Here is a 20,773-nt window from a genome sequence, read left to right as displayed (position 1 = left end):
CAGGATCCAGAGAAGTGACTGACTGACACATAGGAAACACTCAGCAAATGGGAAATGGATATGATATTGCACATGTTCAGAAAATTAGGATGTTTGCCAATAATAAATGAAAAAGCTCAACTGGATGTTTAAACACTGAGAAAGAGCTAGGCTGAGTCAAAAAGTCCTCCATACCTTACACATCGATTTCACACTAACGTGGAAATCTTTTATGTTCTGTAGTCATCTTCTCACATATTACTTTTTTTAAAAATTCATAAAGAAACCCAGTATGCTAATAACTATGTTCCTATAACATCCTTGCCTCTGAATTTACTGTCATTCAGAATTTCTACCACCACAATTCCAAATGAGTAGATAAGGCTCCTGAAATGGGCAGGTTCATAACACCACTCCCAGGAGCCAACTCCACTCACCTCTCCCTGCTTTTTCCAACCCTCAGAGTAATCCATGAAGCCCAGTAGACAGCTAGTGAACTTGGCTTCCAGAGAAATCACCATCTGTTTTTCTACCCCTAATAAATAAAGTGCCTCTGCTCCATAAATTCACAGTCCTTGTGGAACTGTGACCTAGAATGAAAATGGAGATAGAATTTTTGTCCACTTTAATGGCTCTTTAAAAAATATCTTGGGTAGTAAGTTTATGCTGCAAGAATCTATGGGCCGCATAACAGAATTTTATCTGGTTCAAATAATACTACCATGTCCTAAAACCCTGGGCATTATACACTTTCCAAATGTACAATGTCGTCAAAGTTTTATGACATTTCCTACAAAAACGACTCAATAGTCAGGTAGCACTTCATCAGCTGCAGTTTGCATTCAGGTATCGGAACAGAATGCAGCAGGAAAACTGTGCCGCTCCCCTGACTTCAGTATCTCAGCCACAAGGGGATATTCCACTACAATTTTCATCCGTGAGCATTTCTGTCCCCTCATAAAAGAATTCCATATCTTGGATTACGGAGTAAAGCCAAAAATATGGTGGTAGGACCAAAAATCCATTCTAGATGACTTCTGTTTTCCTACAAAAGCTTAATTAGAGACATTCTGCCACGTGGGGAAGGGGACTCTCTATCTATCTTTTTTTTAAGCCTCACCAGAGGATGTTTTTTCCATTGCTTTTTTAGAGAGAGTGGAAGGGAGAGAGACAGAGATAGAAAGAGAGAAAGAGAGAGAGACATTGATGTGAGACACATCGATTGGTTGCCTCCCAAACGTGCCCCTTCCAAGGCCAAGGATTGAGCCTGCAACCGAGGTTCGTGCCCTTGGCTGGAATTGAACCTGGGACCCTTCAGTCCATGGGCCGATGCTCTAATCACTGAGCGAAACCAGCTAGGGCTCTGTATCTTTACTTCCTTCTTCCAGTAGCAAAATGGTTAGAGCACTGGGTCCGTGTATGCTGCCCAAACATGTGACTTGTCCACGTGCTCATGCAGTACACAAGACTTCTAAGACCCAGGGCTCTAAAGACAAAGCTGACAGATAGGAGGTGCAAGTCCAGCCTCACCGGATTCAACATGGCTATGAAAGGAGCATACCCAGTTCTACTGGCATCAAAACACAGTACTGGTTGCCAAAGAGTCTATGAGAAAGAAATATTAAGTAATACTCCACCTCTGACGTTGACATGAGTTTATTAATCTTCCCTGCCAACCCACCCCAATTCAAAGCGTATGCTGTCCCAACCCAGGCCTGCCCTGAAACAGCCAATTATGCTGAATTTGGTCAAACCATTAAGGAGTATTCAGTCCCAAAGACAATGTTTCATAGGCCCAGTAGCTTCGATATCACTTCCCCATTCTGAGTTGGGTTCTGAACTGTGTGTATCACTTTGGGGATTGTTTCTCTCTCGCATCACAGGTATAGTACAACTCCTGCCCCTTCGCTATGTTGCCAGTCATTTTATTTCCTCCCCAAGTGTACTGGTAACCATTCAGTGAAAAACACTCGAAGCGGAACGACTTCTCCAAATATACGCGAGATATTTCCATGTTCATTATCTACATGGTTTAAATAAGTAGAATTGTGATCGTGTTGCCCAAAGGAGCCATGGTATATAACCGGCTTTGTTCTAGAACTTTCAAACTGGTTCCCAAACCTTCGGGTCTGCCTATAAAGAAAAGTTTAAAATTTTACAAAATATGCACATCAGCAGATGTAGTCATTTATCACTTAGGCATGAAAAGTGCCTTCCCAAAATCTTTACTGAGATTATTTTTGCCACCTACTTCTCAAGCATGAGAGTGCTTATCTCACCTCCTGTTAAAACAAACAACTGTGATTGTTCATCCTGGATTCGCTCCCACACATGGTGTCATCTTCAGAAAACTACAGACATGAGGCTTATTCTCTTAATTTGCAATAACCATTTTATTCTATTTTCCCAAAGACAATAAAACTTGTATCTAGATTGTATTACCTTGGGCAAGCCTACCCTAAGTCTCAGTATCCCTCAGTTTTTCAGGGTTAATAATTGTACCTGCCTCACAGGGTCATGGTCAAGACTAAGTGAATCATGCATGTGACACATAGCAGAGTGTACAGCATAAAGCATTCAACATAAGTGCAATAAATGTCAGTTTTGTCTGCATTCTCTGCTTGGTATTTTTAATGAAAAGACTTCTTTTGAATCCTCAGTACATGTTCCAAGAACTTCCATTTAAACTGTTTCTCTATTAGTCCTGCCTGCCCTAGACAGCCCCTTTGATTCAAGGGTCCTCGGTGGTCTCTTCCCGACTCTCTCCTAGTTATCAGCATGGGTATGTTACAACTAGTTGGAACTTCAAAGGAGAGATCCAATGACCAGGGCCTCGTCTGCAAAGATCTTGTCAGAAATGAATTAATAATATGATCCACCTGATCACCAACACCCTGAGAGTGAGGATGGAAGCCGCTGGGGATGGGGACAGCTTCGTGGGCATGCGACTTGTGAGGCCGCACAGGGCCCCACACTCAGTAGGGCCCCTTCCTTGGTTTAAGGATCTACTATTACCCCATCCAGAAATTCACAATAAAGTTTTAAAAGGGGGTGTCCCACATTTTCATTTTGCATGGGTCCCAAAAATCATGTAGCTGGCTGTGACTGGAGAGTATTGATTAGAGAGATGTGAAAGGTTTTATGTTAAAAGGATGGCTCTAGCTTCTGTTTTAAGAATGGGCTGTAGGAAAGGTAAGGGTATGTTACAAGTTTATACTTCCTAACATAAAATGCTTTAAAAATAATTTCTTCTTTTCGACATGCTCAAAAATGTCTCTGAGGTGACAAAGCACGGATGAGGCCAGCTCCCAGCCGGAAGGGCTCTGCCAGCTACTCACCTTCTTCTGAAGAACATTGATTTTTCTTTCCTTCACTTCTAACATATCCTTCATGTCTCGGATCTCTCCCGCCAGTGTCCCCTTCTCTTCCGTAAGGTCCTGCAGCTGTTTGGTTTTTTTATTGAGGAAAGATTCTTTCTCTTCCAGACGTAATCTCAGTGCATCTACCTGAAATCAGGAAGAAGAAAGAAGGCGCTGGTTTGATACCCAGGTCACCAGTGGCCATCAGTCAAGCCCCAGGAGGGGGAGAGGGGGCCGCAGGAGGCCTTCTGAGCACAGAGTGATCACACCACTGCTCAGGGGCACCTGGGCGCCACGCATCTGAACAGCCTGCCTCTACCTTAAAGTCCCACTGCGGGTGTATCTGAACAGTGATTCATTTTTTCATGTAGGTTTTTTATGAAACGGTGGTGTGTCTACGCTGGGAAACGAGAGCACCGATCCTCGTGCCTCCGATGCCAAGGGAGGCACCGCGCTCGCTCCGCAGCATCCTCCAGGAACACGGAGAACACGGTGAGCCAGCCACAGGCACCTGGAAGGAAAGGTTGACATGGAGAGAGACACTCCTAAGCTAGAGAAAGACCTGTTGCCAAGGGGAAGACAGTGCTGCTAGAGCAAGAAAATGTGGAAATGATGCCCACTCTCCAGCGTTATTAAAGGCTGCTTTCCCAAGAACAAGGTAAACAAAGACAAGGCATACGAAAAATGCCTATTTCTACCTTAACCCCAAAAGGTAGAAATAGCTTTTCAAATGTCAGCAATAAAATGAGGACACGTAAGCTCTATTTTTTTTTTTCCAAAGACCACATGTAAAAGGAATTACATGGGTGACGTGGGGCTGGGGCGATGGAAGACCAATCCTCAGCCTCCATCCCAGGAATTCGATAGGTGGCAGCGACATTGATAATCAGGAAGCAACGATACGAACACCTTATTTAGAGAAAGAATCAAAATAACCAGGCAAAAAGAAGGCACGGTTTGTCTCTGGGAAGGAGAAATGGGACAGAGATAACAAGGGCTGCTGCAACTCACAGCAAAGTGCGCTCGTTATACTAAGAGCAAGTAAAAGTTAATGAAAAGGGTGGGGGGAGACAGAAATTATAAAGAAGGAAGCAGGAATGCCACAATAAATGGATATGCAAGTACTATGAGGGCACAGAGGCAGAGGCTTAGCCTGGAGCAGCGAGAAGAGAGCATGAGGCCCTAGGCTGGGTTCTCTGCGCTCCAGCTGAGGCTCAGGACGAGCAGCTCACTTCCCCGCCCAGGCTTTGGGCCCCAGCCTCAGTTTCTTCCATCGTAAAACGAAGAGGGTGGGACAGAGGGCCTGAGGTTTTATGGTTTTAAAGACAGGAATCAGTCATAGGTAGACTACACAGTGCAGAGGATAATATGAGCGATACAACAGTTATTGGGGATGAATCTCCTTCTCTTACAAAGCTGTGTTTCTAAAGGTGAGAGGTGCTGAGGAGGTGGGCGAGTAGAGTTTTCCCCGTTTCTGTCCCCGAGAGGAAGATGAAGCTGGGAGGTCCCAGCAAGGGAAGGGGTGACAGCAAGTGCTTGAAGCCCAGGTGGCTGAATGACCCTGGCTGCATTACGGGAGAGGGTGGGCACCCGTGCCTGCAGACGGTGGGACCTGCAGACTCTAAACATCTGCTGCCTGGGCCTCTTCTCGCATAATGACCGTGGAGATGGAGGCGCTGGGAAGGCGGAGGGGATGCTTGTGTCTGGGGATCTTCCCTCCCCTAAATGAAAATTGATTCCAGTTGCACTAAAGTTTAAACATAGAGATTCTCAAGTGGCCTATCTTTGTTTAGTTATCTCCATCTACCAATCTGGAACCCCATCAATACTTGTCTTTGGATTGTCATCGTATCAGGGAAAAAAGAACTATCTTTGTTTATACACAAAGAATGGCATTTGTGGGTTCCTTGTACATGGGCAGGACATGCTGAGCACTCCAAATTAGAGAAGTGATTACAAAGGGTTCCACTCGAGTGTGAAGATTTGCACATAAGCTGACCAGGACTCTGTGAACCTGAGAGGAAATTGTGGTCCCTTTAGCCCCACATTCCCGCTATCAAAGACGGATGGTCTCTATCTGAACTAAAAGAAATATCCAGTATCCAAAACTGTGATATAAATAAACTATATTATGGGAGGTAGTGAGTGGTGCTAAAGAGGGTTTAGAAAACAAAACGGTATTGATGAAGAATAGAGTTAATATTTGCAGTGCCTTCTAGCCATGCTCGATCTATCAGGGCCCAGCTGCATCTCCCTGAGCCCAGAGAGATAAAAAGCAACCCCAGCTGTAAGAATACTTCCCCAGGAATAAAACAGAGCAAGGATGGCCGTGATCAACACCTACTCGTAACACCCAAATTCTACATGGCAGGAGGAGTCTGTGCCAGCTGAGGTCTTCTGCTTAGGAGTTTCTTTTCCATGCGCCCACAAGCATGTACTTAGCTTCAAAGAAATCTGAGCCGTGCCCTTCAATCACCTTCCCTCTATCTTTACAGCTTTGCACGGTCTCCTACAATCAAGAAACAAAGCTTAAGGGCCTTTTTTTAAAAAAAAAAAAAAAAAAAAGACAAAACTTTGACCTGAACTGCATCCAATTCTCAACCAACATTAGCCCAGTTTGCAGTAAGCAAGTATGACATCATTTCTAAAGTCAAATTTTAACTTCCAGATGGTGCAAAACCACAAGCAGGCGCACAGGCCTTCTGATGCACAGAAGTTTAAACGCAGGGAAGATCAAGCAAGAAAGGACAGAGTCTATTAAAAATTAGAATGTGTAGTTTCAAACTGGGTGTCAATGGATAGGATTAAAGTTCCCCTCACTAATATTTGGACTTCACTCAACAGTGTATATCAGTCAAAAGAGAATCAGAAAAGCCTTGAAGTTTAGACTATAGTCCAACATCAGGTAGAGACATAAAAGTTAAAATGTTTGAGAATATGAAATACTTTTCTTTGCCTCTTCACTCAACACCAAATAATTTTAAGGGCCCTTGACTCTCTCTCTTAAACTTTGGCAGTTGACTCAATAATAAAACTTGGCAAAGCAAAAAGCACCATCATTTCCCAGAAAAACAAAAGAAAATTAGAACTATATGATATAGTCGGTGCATAAAGACCCATAGGTTGAGTTTCCAACTTTTACATATGACTCAACCACATGGGAATTAGTCACCTAATGTTAAAATTAGGACAATCCTTTCATTTTAGGAGAATTACTCATTTCCTTCTGATTAGGGTATGTGTGTATTTTTGTGTGCGTGTGTGTGTGTGTGTGTGTTTAAGAGCATCTAACACATGAAAATTTAACCTTTTATCTGGCAGTATAAAGCACGAAACATTTGTTACCACTTCAGTTCCAGGTAATAACTTGAAAGAAAAGGACCATGGCAATGAAATTGGCAAAAATTGCCAAAATCGGAGTTAAACATTATTAATCTTCATGTCAGCACCCAGGAATTATAACCAGCTCCAATGCTGAGGTATGTTTGTAGAAGTCCTATACATCAGCCCCCCGACCTTGCTGCCATATTTTACACGGGCTTCAGAAGCGCCTTTAATGTTGTGACAAAACACTAAGTGCTACTCGATGTGCCATAAATAAGTTTCTGAAATCAAACGGTTCATTTCAATGTTAAAATGACTACAGCAACACTTGAGAAAGAAAAGAAACGCTTGAGAGAGAAAAAGGGGCCACTTGAAATTTTTCGCAGATTAAATACTACTTACTTGACAACGCCTCGGGAATTGAACAAACATGGTATCGCAAAGAACAACTTTAAAGGCAAATGAAACTGGAGCGCTCACCAAAGCTCCCAGTATGGTTTTATTTCACATTCAAAGCTCTGCGTGTTTGTTTTTCCTAGTAGGAGACTTGGGTTCAGGGTATATTTGAATTTGATTTCACTTGCAGTCGCTCAAACGGGAGACGGTTTCAGAGTTGGGAGTACACGCTCCGTGTACACAGCCGCCCAAGTCACACAGGCGAAAAATCCCCTGAACTGTAACACTTGCTGCGGTGGCAACCAGGCCTTCTCCGCATATGCAAGTCTCCTTTCCCTCCTGGACAGGGGGAAGATCTCCCTTGAAGGAAGAGGGGGCCATCTGTTTTATTCATGAAATATACACAGAAGCGACATGTGTCACTTCTCCACGCCACTCCCCTCCCCACTCTTCCCCTTCCTCGGAGATCTTGGGGCTACATTTTCAGGATGGTGGAGCTATAAGATGGCAGAACCTCCGTAAAGCTGGATCCTCAAGGGGCCACAAGAAGTAGCATCCCCTACCTCCCGCCCGCCCTCCGATCCCCAACTCCTGACCTGGGTTGGACTTGCAGTATGATGTATTAAGCTACTCAGAACTTTAATTATAATAATGTCCCCTGTTTTTGCTAAGATGTTGGCACCTTAAAACTGGATTCATTTTTCTTTGAGATTACCACAAACCTGAAAGAAATGGGGCCATTGTACCTCCCTCTACTCCTTCTATGTGTAGGATCTCAATGCCTATTTTCGCCTATATTTTCACCCCAAATCCAAAGAGCGGAAATGGCATGGAGCCAAGGGTAGAGCTAACAGGAACAGGTAGCAGAACCCTGGGGAACGGACTCAGAGGTTAAAGATGAAGACCTTGGGGAAAAGAGAGAAAGAGACCGAGGAGGAAGAGTCCACTGAAACTCATCGGCTTAACCTTCAGCTTGTGTGGGCAAGTGGCTCACGTGGACAGCTCTGTTTTGCAAAAGGCTGTGCATTGCAAATCCATGTGTTCAAGTAACTCATGGCAATGACCATGGACTTACCACAGGCCTTCCAAATGTTGGGAACAAAACTAAGGTGTTATAAGCGAAATGAGGATCATAACAATACCTCCTTCATCAAGTTATTTTGGGGATTAAATTGAATAACATGTAATGCACTTAACACAGTGCCTGGCACCCAGAAACACTCAATAAATTTTTGCTATTGTTATTATATTTTATTATTCCACTTTCCACAGCCTCCACGCCAGTGATTTATATACTGTAGGAATGCAATAAAGGCTGCTAATCAACAGCCCTCAGGAAAAGTGGAGAACCAGCAAATAAGGTTTTGTGCTCTAACATGTAGCAGGGTGTTATACTGTCTGTCATTTGCTTTAAATTATTTCAGCATACCCTATATGATATGTATGTCTGTGTGGAGGGGTGTCTGGGTGGGTGGGTGCATTTCCCAACAGGGAATAAGTCCTCCAGGGCAGTTAATTAGCTTAGGAAAGACTTTAATTAAAAGCTGACATGCCAGAGTCAGCTACCAAAAGTGCCTCGATATGCTTTATATTGATGAACACCTGAAATTTGGTCAATTAACGTAATTGATGTGAGGAGTGATTTTTCCTTGGTGAAGCGAGTGGTGTTTGAGATGTGTGGCTTGCTTAGAAATGTTGCACAGGAGCTCCCACTCTTCCAGGAACCAGATTTCAGATGGTGTGTCCAATGGAAATATGATGTGAGCCACATCCGCAATTTTAAATTTTCTAAAGGCCATGTTAGAAAAGTTAAAACAAGGTGAAATTAATTTTAATAATATATTTAATTTAAACTACTATATCCAATAGGTTAAGATGTAATGAATATGAAAAAATTAATGACATATTTAATTTTGTATTGTCTTCAAAATCCAGCATTTATTTTACACTTTCAGCTATCTCAATTAGAACTAATCACAGTTCAGATACTCAACGGCCACATGTGGCTCATGGCTTCCATGTTAGACAGTGCAGGTCCATTGCTAGAAAGCTCAAAAGTTTGAATCCTTAGATTTCTATCTCCTCTGCATATAAATGCTCAACATTATCTGAGCCCTGCCACAGGAAATATCATTACACTGGCCTAATGTGAACCTTGTGTGGCCTCAAAAGGACAGAGAGCTGGAGCTTCAAGGACCACAGCTGAACAACTGTGGTGTAATACTTGGAGGTGAGGTCATGGGGCAGGAGTCCCATAGCCTCCCCCTCTCTAACCATCACAGGCTACTGATCTCTACCAAAGAAAACCATATAAGTGTCAATGACCTAATTAGCTTGATGATTCAGCTAGCATGGTCTTTCTGGAAAGAATAATTCAGGACAATCATTGCTTTCTAAAAGTTCTTTCACACTAATCTCTAATTACAGCAAAAGTTGCCTTTCAGGGAAAAAAAAAATGTCCTTCAGTAGCCATACCACCAAAAACTGCTATATAGATGAGGGTGTTTCCATCCTTTATCTTATGCTTGGGTTATGTCCTGTTCTTTGGCATCTGCAGCTGTTTTGATTTCAGATTTCTCTTCTCTGTAGGTATTCTTATCTCCAGTAACTAGAATTATTTACTTATTCATTCAACAAATACAAAGAATTGATTTTGTGTCAGGCATTGTTCCAGGTTAGAGATACAGCCTTTTAACAGGACCGTCAGGTCTATGATTTATTGAACCTCACATTTGTGAAGTTGAGGGTGGTGTACAGCAAATTATTATTATGTCCATATCTTTGCTAAACAAGATTTTTAGGATAAGATGGAAGTAATACAAATATGAAATCTAAGAACTTAGGTAAAATCCTTGTAAAAATCTGGACAAAAGGCTAATTTGTGGATATCTGTGCTTATTAGTGAAAACGTATATGTATATGTTTGTGTGCATATAAAATAATAAAACTCACGACTTAACAAGTATCTATCAGCTATTATAAATTTAACCTGGGCCAAGACTTTGGTATCCAACAAAATGTTTTATGTAACTGATGGGTGCTCTTTACTGTGTGATCTTGGAATAGTAAATGTCTTTATTGATCTTTATAAGTGTGCTTTATACCTGCTCCACTGCATTCAATATAATTTTGGATTTTAATACCGTTGGGTCTTTAAAAAAAGCCTTGTAATACTAATAAGTATAAATACATGATGTATTTTCTCTTTTAAAAAATTATTTTCTAGTGACGCCCATTTAAAAGGCTTAGAAAAAAGGGAATAGTAGAAATGAGCACCCATGCCAAACACCAAATTTTAGGTCTGTGGCAAGAAACATAGAAATGAGTATAGAATATCTCATCGAACCAGAAAGCAAGGAGATATTAAGGACCAAGTCTTAGTGGCCACGGACCAGAGAATTTGGTGCTGTTCTATGAACACGGGGGGCAGGAAACAGGCTGGGACAGGCAGTGAGCTACTACAGCCAACCAAAGGGGAGGCCACAACTAGGGTGCAGCTGGCGCAGAGGGAGAACATGGCTATGTCTGAGACACATTTTGAGGTACAGTCAGGAGGCAGGTGGCAGGACAGAGAGTTTGTATGTACGGGGGTAACGGGACGGGAGGAATCAAAGGTGACTCCTGGGTTACTGGCTGCAGCAGCTCCACAGGTAGGGGCGTTATTGCCTGTGCTGGGGAAGAGCAGGGCGACTCAGACTTGGTGGCAGGAAATCAAGAGTTCAGTGTCAGGTACATACAGTTTGAGATGCTGGGAAACATCCAAAGGGTAAACTGCTACGTGACTTGGAATCTCCTGAGACAACAGAACCTGGGCTAGAGACTAACCTACGTGTGAATGAGCAGTCCTGTAATCACATCAGGACATCTCCACATTTACAGACTGATTCCCACGCAGATGCAGCCGTCTGAGATCAAGTTAACAAACCTTGTAAGCAGAGGAAATCTATGAGAGTTGAATATGAAGAGAAATCCCTTTCCTAAAAGGGTCCCTGATTTTCAGTCTTTAGTTATAAGGTCTCTCCCCTCACAGGCCTGAGAAACAAGAGGGCTGGTGAGTTCAATCACTCCCTTAAGCTCTTCAAGGCAGCTAGTGAATGTCAGCTATGTGTTTACCCGCCTGGGGATCGGGGCAGTCAGGATAGCGATACTGACGGGGGAGAAATAGGACTATGTGATCCCACCCCTGGGCATTGGCTTTCATCTAGCAACCAAAAGCTTATACATTTGACCAGGGGAAAAACCTAAATTATATTTTTAATATATAAAATTTAGATAGCACAAATAGAAACAATAATGCCTGTATTATAGAGTGATTCCTAATTTACAATATACCTTTCTGTTAAATTATAAATCTGTTCTCTTAAACAATTTCAATTCAAAAAGTAAGTCACGGATATTTAGTATTGTATAGCCACACGCTGTGCTTATAAAAGTTACGTTACAATCACCAGCTTGTTAATAACACAGTTGAGATTTTCAGGTTGTAAAGATTCATTTTGTCTTACCTACCTGTCAAAAAACTATACCCATGTCCCACATGCCACCTACTTGAAGAAAACAATGCTGGGTTAAGAGTGCTTCATATCACCTACATGGAAGAATTCATATCATATGTGGGTTAATAATCCAGCCAACTTTATAAAGCCTGTTTTCATACTTAAGTTTTTGGCTACTTCTTACACTAAAATTAGGTGGTTTTAAGTGACTAGTCCAAAGTTCAAAATTTAATGTTCAGTTCAGTTCCAGCAAATTTCTGAAAACACATGGGAATTGTAACTCATGTGTTAATACTTAAAGTTTTTGTTAATAAAACTTCCAACACTAACCTTACCTCATTGAACTTACCTCACTGGTTTTTATGCTTACTATAAAACTATAGCTGTCATAATATTTTTGAGTTACTACAAAAGGAAGTAAGCCATTCCAAAGTCAATGTTATTTTGCAACATGATGATAGTTATAAATTCAAAATACTTAAAACCAATTTGCAAAGCTATCAATCTTAGTACCTCCTAACATTGAAAAGCCCATCTTCAAGACATTTACTATTACCAAAAAAAACAAGTTTAAGAAAACACTATGTATCATTCATATTGCACTTTCACTTCAAGTAAGTACATTAAGTTTAAACATGAAAACTCATTTTAACATAAAAGTTTAAAATATTGGTCCTGGTTAGATATGAACTTTTTAAACTATCACTGAAGGCCAAAGGGCTTAAATCACTGATAATTTAGTACCCAGATTAAGTAATAATCTTGTGATCTCAAGGTCAGTGTTTTTAGCAAATCCAAATAAGTGACCTCTATCCAGGTATGCTTGACATATGTGTAAATGACTAACAAGTTAGGAACTCTAGTCATTTTATTTAAAAGAGAATTAAACCCATATTTTAAAGTCATGTCTCTCAAATCAGGGCCCGTACTCCTGGAGGATGGGGACCAGTGTTCAAGGATCTTGTCTGCTACAAGCATTGTGTTATGTTGTCTTTACTGTTTGAGGATGACCCCAAAATTAAAATGAACTTATCCTGGATGATGTAAATAACTCCTTAGAACCAAAGGTTGTTAAGAGATTTCAATATCCACCTTTGTGTTTGCACTTATGATTCCTTTCGGGTGAAATGGGGAAAGCACAGAAGGACTTTTTATTTCTCGGATATATTCCCTCCAAATATTGGCCATGGGACATCATGGTGACCATGCAAACCAGGGGTTCAACAGCACCGTGGAAACCGCAGTCAGTGAGGAGACCAGGTTACCACACAGCACTGTGCAGGCCTCCTGAACAGGGCCTGAGCGCAGCGGTTGGCACCATAGTCATATCAAGCGTAAATTTACATCCAGCAAACACAGTCCTTTTCCATATAAAGTTAATATCACTAATTTAAATTTTATAGGCTTTGACATTATATTTTCATTTAGTGTGTAATTTTTATTTGGTTTCATGGTTCTGTAAGAGCTATAAGCATGCCTCGTCTTATCTTTGTACCTAATTAAGTAACGCAAGTAGCAATTATTACATAAAGCAATACTGGGCGTCTACAATGTTCTTTTTATTTTTTTCTTCTAAAAGGAATTTCTTCCCAAGTGTGAGACATACTGCCCTAAAATAACCAGTATTTGTTTTTTGAAATCTTCCTTAGTGTTGTGCAAAAGTGAAATGAGAGGGTGAAGGTGTGTCCCGTGATCAAGCCAACTTGGGAAATGCAGTTTGCTCTCCTGATTTACGGTAGACATTAACCTCCTAAAGCAAAGATCTTACTCAACTTGATTCAACTCACCTTTTCCCACATCTATTTAACCACAGACTCCACATTTTTAAGAACACATAATAATATCCTTCAGAGGTTCTTATGAAAGATCCTTCTCAAGTATCTTTTAGTCATCAGATGTGTAAGGCATAGCGGAGAGATGGAATGTTTGAGCACGGCGCGATGCGGACACACCACCGGGTTCGACTCAGAAGTCCTTGGCTCAAAGTAAACTACATCTATGCAAGCTGTCCTCTGTGGCCAACAGCGTGGTAGGCATTGTGCCAGCGTGTCTTGTGAGTTTCTCAGGGCCACCAGTGAGGTAGGTATTGTTTACAAGTAAAAACATTAAAGCTCTGAGGGTTTACCGGGCTAATGTGGTAGACTGTGCTAAAGCTACATCTTCTATCTAGTTCAAGATCCACTCCACCAGCCTACATCCCAGGTCACTCATGACTCTGTCGATACCTAGGGTTGAGATCTTAGGGGAAGTCACTTGCTTCATAGGGACTCAGCTATCTCCTCTATAAACCAACAAAATTTTGTTCATCAACCTCTAAAGTCATCACCTACTCCAAACTTTCATGATGTCAGGAGGTCAGTGATCCAGATATTAAACCATATTTTTAAAGCTTTGATAATTAAAACAGTTTGGTATCAATGCAGAAAGAAAAAGACAGTGGAGTCCAAAATAGATTCACATACTTATGGAAATTTAGTGTGTGATAAAAATGGCATTTAGATTCAGTAGAGAAAATATGAATTATTCAGTTAATAATGGCTGAACACTGACTACCCATTTAGAAAATAATAAAGGTAAAACCTTACTTAATTCCTTATGACAAAAATAAGTTCCTTATAAAGAAATGTAAAAAAAATTAAACCTAATTGTAAAAGAAAATAGGGAGTCCTTTTTATTTTTGAAACACAGAATCCTTCCTAACCAAGAGAAATGGCTTGGAAACCATAAAGGAAAAGAGAGACAAATAAAATTAAATATAAATTAAAATAATCTTCATGAAAAAAGACAAAAGCAAATTGCAGAAAATTTTTGCAAAAGCCAAATGTAAAATGCAATGTATGTTCCACTATGTATAATATGTTTCTAATTGGGAATAAGAAAAGAACTATTGGCCTGTGTGTGCAAAGAATATTTCTGGAACAACACAACAAATAGGCAAGTAAATGAGTTTATTAAATGCCCACTACATGCTCAGTTGATAAGTGATAAAAACAAGAATTAAATTAACACTCTTGAGTCAATTTCCACTTGTAAGCTACCTAAGGCATCACAACAACTGCTATGGGAAGCCAAGAGCAAGATAAATCCAGTCAGACCCAGCGTTCCCAGAAAATGAATTGATTACCTGCCATACTGTTTTCCACAGTGACTGCCCCAGTCTGCATTCTCACCAATTAGTGCTCCCTTTCTCCACATGCTCACCAGCACTTGTTTGTTGATTTATTGACAGTAAACATTCTGATAGCTATGAGGTGATAAGTCATTGTGGTTTTGATTTGCATCTCCCTGATGATGACTAGTGACATTGAGCATTCTTCCATAAGTCTATTGGCCATCTGAATGTCCTCTTTGGAGAAGTGTCTGTCCAGGTCTTTTGCCCATTTTTTGATTGGATTGTCTTCCTGGTGTTGAGTTGTATGATTTCTTTATATGTTTTGCAGATTAACCCATTATCAGGTAACTAAACGGCAAATATGTGCCCCCATACAGTGGGTTCCCTTTTCACTTTGTTGATGGTTTCTTTTGCTGTGTAGAAGCTTTTCAGTTTGATGTAGTCCCATTTCTTCATTTTTTCCTGTGTTTCCCTTGCCTTCAGAGACATATCGGCAAAAATATTGCTTTGAGAGCTGTCTGAGATTTTACTGCCTATGTTTTCTTCTAGGATTTTATCCATTTTGAGTTTCTTCTTCTGTATGGTGTAATTTGGTGGTCTAGTTGCATTTTTTTCATGTACCTAATTTTCCCAGCACCATTTATTGAATAGACTGTTATTACTCCATTGTAGGCTGTTGCCTCCTTTGTCACATATTAACTCACCATAAAGGAAGGGGTTGATTTCTAGGCTCTCTGTTCCGTTCCATTGATCTATATGTCTATTTTTACCCCCATTGTATGCTCTTGCCTCCTTTGTCAAATATTAATTGACCATAAAGGTGTGAGTTTATTTCTGGGCTCTCTATTCTGTTCCACTGATATGTATGCCTGTTCTTATGCCAGTACCACGCTGTTTAGACTACTATGGCCTTGTAGTATAGTTTGATATCAGGGAGTGTGATAGCTCCAATTTTGTTCTTCATTCTCCAGATTGCTGAGGCTATTTGGGATCTCTTTTGGTTCCATATAAATTTCTGGAATATTTGTTCTAGATCTGTGAAATATGCCATTGGTATTTCAATAGGAATTGCATTGAATCTATAGATTGCTCTGGGTAGTATAGACATTCTAATGATGTTAATTCTTCCAATCCATGAACATAGTATATGCTTCCACCTGTTTGCATCTTCCTCTATTTAATTATTCAGTGCCTTATAGCTTTCCAAGTACAGGTCTTTTACCTCCTTGGTTAAGTTTATTCCTAGGTATCATTATTTTTGTTGCAATCAGGAATGGGATTGTTTTTTCAGTTTCTCTTTCTGAGAATTTATTATTGGTGTATAAAAGTGCCACCAACTTCCAGATATTAATTTTGTATCCTGCTGCTTTGCCAGATATAAAATTATTTTGCAAATTTATTAGATCTAGTAGTTTTTTGTGGAATCTTTTGGGTGTTCTATGATCAATATCATGTCATCTGCGAATAATGACAGCTTTACTTCCTCCTTTCCTATTTGGATGCCTTATGTCTCTTCTTGTCTGATGTCAGTCATTACTTTGTCTCCTTCTCTCCTGACGTTATTTAATTGGGTCCTCTCTCTCTGTTTGTTGATGAGTCTGGCTAATGGTTCATCAATCTTGTTTAACTTTTCAAAGAATCAACTCTTGGTTTCATTGATCTTTTGTATCGTTTTTTTAGACTCTATGTCATTTATTTCCTCTGTGATCTTTATTATATCCTTACTTCTGCTTATTCTGAGCTTTTCTTGTTTTTATTTTTCTAGTTCTTTTACGTGTTAGGTTAGATTATTTATTTGAGATTTTTCGTGCTTCTTGAGGCAGGCCTGTAATGCTATGAACGTCCCTCTCAGGACTGCTGTCACTATGTCCCATAGATTCTGTGTTGTTGTGTGTTCATCTTCATTTATTTTCAGGTAATATCTGATTTCTTCCTTGATTTCCTTGGTAACCCGTTCATTGTTTTTGTAACATGCTGTTTAGCCTCCATATCTTTGAATGCTATTGAGGTTTTTTTAATTGTTGTTTATTTCTATTTCTAGTTTCAGGCCTTTGTGATCCAAGAAGATGCTTGACATGATTTCAATCTTCCTGAATTTGTTAAGACTTATTTTGTGTCCTAACATATGAGCTGTCTTTGAGAATGTTCCTTGTGCACTTGAGAAGAATGCAGATTCTGCTGCTTTAGGGTGAAATGTTGTGTAAATATCAATTAAATCCATCTGATCTAGTGTGTTGTTTAAGGTCGCTGTTTCCTTGTTGATTATTTTGTCTAGAAGATCTATCCAGTGATGTAGTGGGGTGCTAAAGTCTCCTACTATGAATGTATTGCTGTTGATCTCTCCCTTAAAGTCCACCAAGAGTTTCTCTAATATATTTAGGTGCTCCTATATCAGGTGCATGTATGTTTACAAGGGTTATGTCTTCTTGTTGGATAAATCCCTTTAGTATTACATAGTGACCTTCTTTGTCTCTTTTATGGCCTTTGTTTTGAAGTCTATTTTGTCAGATATGAGCACTCCTACCCCAGCTCTTTTTTTCATTTCCACTTGCAGCATGGAATATTTTTTTCCATCCCTACACTTTCAGTCTTTGTGAATCTTTTGTTCTGAGATGGGTCTCTTGTAGACGGCATATGAATGGGTCATGTTCTCTTATCCATTCACCTATGCTATGTCTTTTGATTGGAGCATTTAATACATTTACATAAAGGTTATTGATCGGTACTTATTTATTGCCTTTTCTTTTTAAAATATTTTTTATTGATCTTCAGAGACTAAAGGAGGGGGTGAGAGAGAGGGAGAAACATTTATCTGAGAGCAGAACATCGATCAGCTACCTCCTGCATGCCCTCCACCAGGAATTGAGCATACTACCCAGGCATGTTCCCTGACTGGGATGGAACCAGCAACCTTACAGTGCACAGGATGACACCCAACCGAGCCACACCGGCCAGGGCTGCCATTTGTTTTCTTTATACCTATGTTCCTCTCCCTATATATTTTTTTTCTTCTTCAAGAGTCCTTTTAATATTTCTTGCAATGACGTTTTGGTGGTAATGAACTCCACTGGTCTTTTTATTGTCTTGGAAGCTCTTTATTTCACCTCAAGTTTGAATGATAGCCTTGGTAGCTAGAGCAGTCTTGGTTTCAGGTCCTTGCTTTTCATTACTTTGAATACTTCATGCCAATCCCTTCTGGTATGAGGTGTTTCTGTTGAAAAATCAACTTACAGCATTATGGGAACTCCTTTGTAGGTAACCAACTATTTTTCTCTTGCTGCCTTTGAAATTATCTCTTTGTCTTTAAACTCTGCCTTTTTAATTATGATGTGTCTTGGTGTGGCTCTCTTAGGGTTCGTCTTGATTGTGACTCTCTGTGCTTCCAGAACTTGTATAACTTTTTCCTTCACCAGGGTAGGGAGAGCAGGATTCCAGAGGGTCGGGTGAGTGGGACTCTACAGAGTGGGGCAAACTGCATCTTAGAGGGGGGGTAATTGCCTTTCCCCAGGCTGCTGATGCTGGGAGGAGCTTGCGCCTCTCAGGAAAAACGGCTGCTGTGGTATGGGGGCCGGAGGGGGTATGACCAACCACAGGAATCCTGGCAGCCACTCTCCCAACTCTCTTTCCAATGCCTCCCATCCCAGACTCTTCTCAGGCAACTGCAGTCTGCACCAGCCTCCCTCCACCGAAGCTCAGGGTAAGTGGCTGTGAAAGAAAATCCTGTGCTCTGGCCCTTTAAAAAAAAAAGTGGCTTTGGCTCTGTCAGGCTCTGTCTCTCCCGGGCAGACAGAAGCCCCACTGCCTTTCACTGCTGGATGCAACACAGGTGGCTGATCCCGGCTCTGGCCCTCTGGGCTGGGAAGCCCAGCCTCTGGTCCAGGCCTCACTCCTCTCAGGGGGAATATCCACCCCCTTCGGCAGAGATATCCCTCTGCAACCTCGGCCTGCCACCCGTGGGAGTGGGAGTAGGGCCAAGCCCTCTCATGACCCCGCCCATCCTACCAGTCTGGAGGTGGTTTTTGCATTTCCTTGTTTAAAAGTCTCCTCTTCAGCTAATCTTCAGTTGGTAATTCAGAATGAATGTTTCCCAATTTAGTTTTATTTCCAGTTTGGTTCTGGGAGGAGGTGCGAGAAAGATCCACCTACTCCACCACCATCTTGATACTCTCCTTAATAACACTGTCTTTTCACGAGCTACCTTATTGTAATAATACAGTATATAATACATGTAACATACAAAATATGTGTTAACTGGTTGTTTGTTATTGGTAAGGCTTCTGATTAATAGTAGGCTACTAAGTTAAGTTTTTGAGCCCAGCCGGGCGTGGCTCAGTGGTTGAGCATCAACCTAGGATCCAGGCGATCGGGGTTCGATTCCCGGTCAGGGCACATGCCTGGGTTGCGGGCTAGGCAGCTGATCAATGACTCTCTCATCATTGATGTTTCTATCTCTCTCTCTCGCTCTCCTTTCCTTTCTCTGAAATCAATAAAGATTTCTTTTTTTTTTTAAAGTTTTTGAGGAGCCAAAAGCTACACGCAGATTTTCAACTCCACAGGGAGTCAGTGCCCCTCATGGAGTCAACCATCTGTAATATGTGACCGCGAATATTAGCTCTATTCTCCATCCATGTCTAAAATACCCTGAACAAAAAGTTATCAACGAGAACATCCTGCAGAATTCTGCCTCCAGATATGTACCATTCCCTCTCTATAGTCTTACACTATGATGTTTCAAAATCTTTGGCCAAGTATTTACTAATCAAATGGTTTTTACAGATTTGATTTTAAAAACAATGAAAAATACTCCTCCTCCTATCCTAAGATATTCAGAAACATCTTTTACACATACAAGTAGCTGAAGGAAAGAAAGGTTTGCTACTGAAGTTCCACTGTAACACATCCCACTAGCGTTTGTGTTGGATTTAGGAACATGCTTTTGGTTTTAAGCCAAGTTGAGTCTTCACATCACTGGCTTTTAGGAAGAGCATAAGTGATTCTGAAAGGGGTGATAACACCAAACCCCGTGCAAATGTGCCTTGGCCAAAGCAAGCGATTGTTTCTCTTGTTGGGACTTGATACAGAGCCTTCCAACTTGGAAGCATTTTGTCACTGAAGGAACAAACATGGAGCTGAAAATAAACTAAGTTCCAGGAGTGAAAACCAAATAAGCTAAAAGCAAGAGCTGCTATAAAGTTTAAAATATTAAACTAATGCTACATACATTCTTTGGTCCTATTTTTTTGCCTTAAAGAAAAATGAACAGTCATCCCTTTCTGGTTCACCATCATTGCTCCTGACAATATTTACTGTGATCACAGAACTGTTATGGCACAGAACATTTTGGTATGGAAAATCTGTTTCATCTTGCAAATTGTGTGTAAGCAATGAGTCAACGATATTCTTACGTGTTATTCCTGCAGCAGTGATTTCTTTGTTTGGAGTCCTACAATTTTATGAGAGAAATCACAAGTGAGCTGCTCAAAGAGTAACAACTGGTGATTGAGAGTTCCCACTGTTTTCACATCTGTAAAATGAACAGGTTGAATTCACTGATCCAGTTCCAGCTCTGACATTCTGCGACTTTATGATTTCATTTTTTTACTTCATATTCTACAACACTGAACCCATCAAGCCACCTGCAATCTAAGGGGCTGTTGTTTCTGAAAAGCCTGATATCCTAAAAGGAACCCTGGGCACTACGCATTTACCCATTTAAATAGTAAGCATTTTCAGTACAATCCAAGGGGAGACACAGACGGCACTTTGCAACCCATTTAGTCTTACAAACCTGGTGTCTTGGATAGAAAATAACTAGAAATCATAGCCCCACCTTTTCCAATTACCAATTTTACAGAGAAGGGGGAAATGTGCTGACAGCGTCCTATCTAGCTGAAAACACAAGAAATACCCAGAAATGAGAGAAGTAATCAAAAAGGAAGTACTGTCTGAGCGAGAGGAGGAAAATATGTCTAGAGACTACAACACTGTGATGATGAAGAAACCAAATGCACCAAGCAAGCCCTACTGGGGATGCTTATGAGTGTGTCGCTCTATTGCATTTCAAATACAGCAAGTTTTCACAAAAGACAAGATGAGTAAGGATGGTG

At 40.8% G+C, this 20,773-nt stretch overlaps 1 protein-coding gene across 1 annotated transcript in view; it reads right to left on the bottom strand.

The window, feature by feature from the left end:
- ERC2 (ELKS/RAB6-interacting/CAST family member 2) overlaps positions 1-20,773 on the bottom strand; it is an 809,820-nt gene that overhangs the window by 492,251 nt on the left and 296,796 nt on the right. The window contains exon 7 of the mRNA XM_081160189.1: positions 3,318-3,485. Within this exon, the coding sequence (XP_081016315.1) occupies positions 3,318-3,485 (168 nt within the window). The remainder of the gene's footprint in view (positions 1-3,317; positions 3,486-20,773) is intronic.

The sequence above is a fragment of the Miniopterus schreibersii genome, assembly GCF_964146895.1.
Source record: "Miniopterus schreibersii genome assembly, chromosome: 15".
NCBI classification, from domain to species: Eukaryota; Metazoa; Chordata; class Mammalia; order Chiroptera; family Miniopteridae; genus Miniopterus; species Miniopterus schreibersii.
The sequence above is the reverse complement of the archived record's forward strand: the minus strand, read 5'-3'. Positions and strand labels throughout refer to the sequence as shown.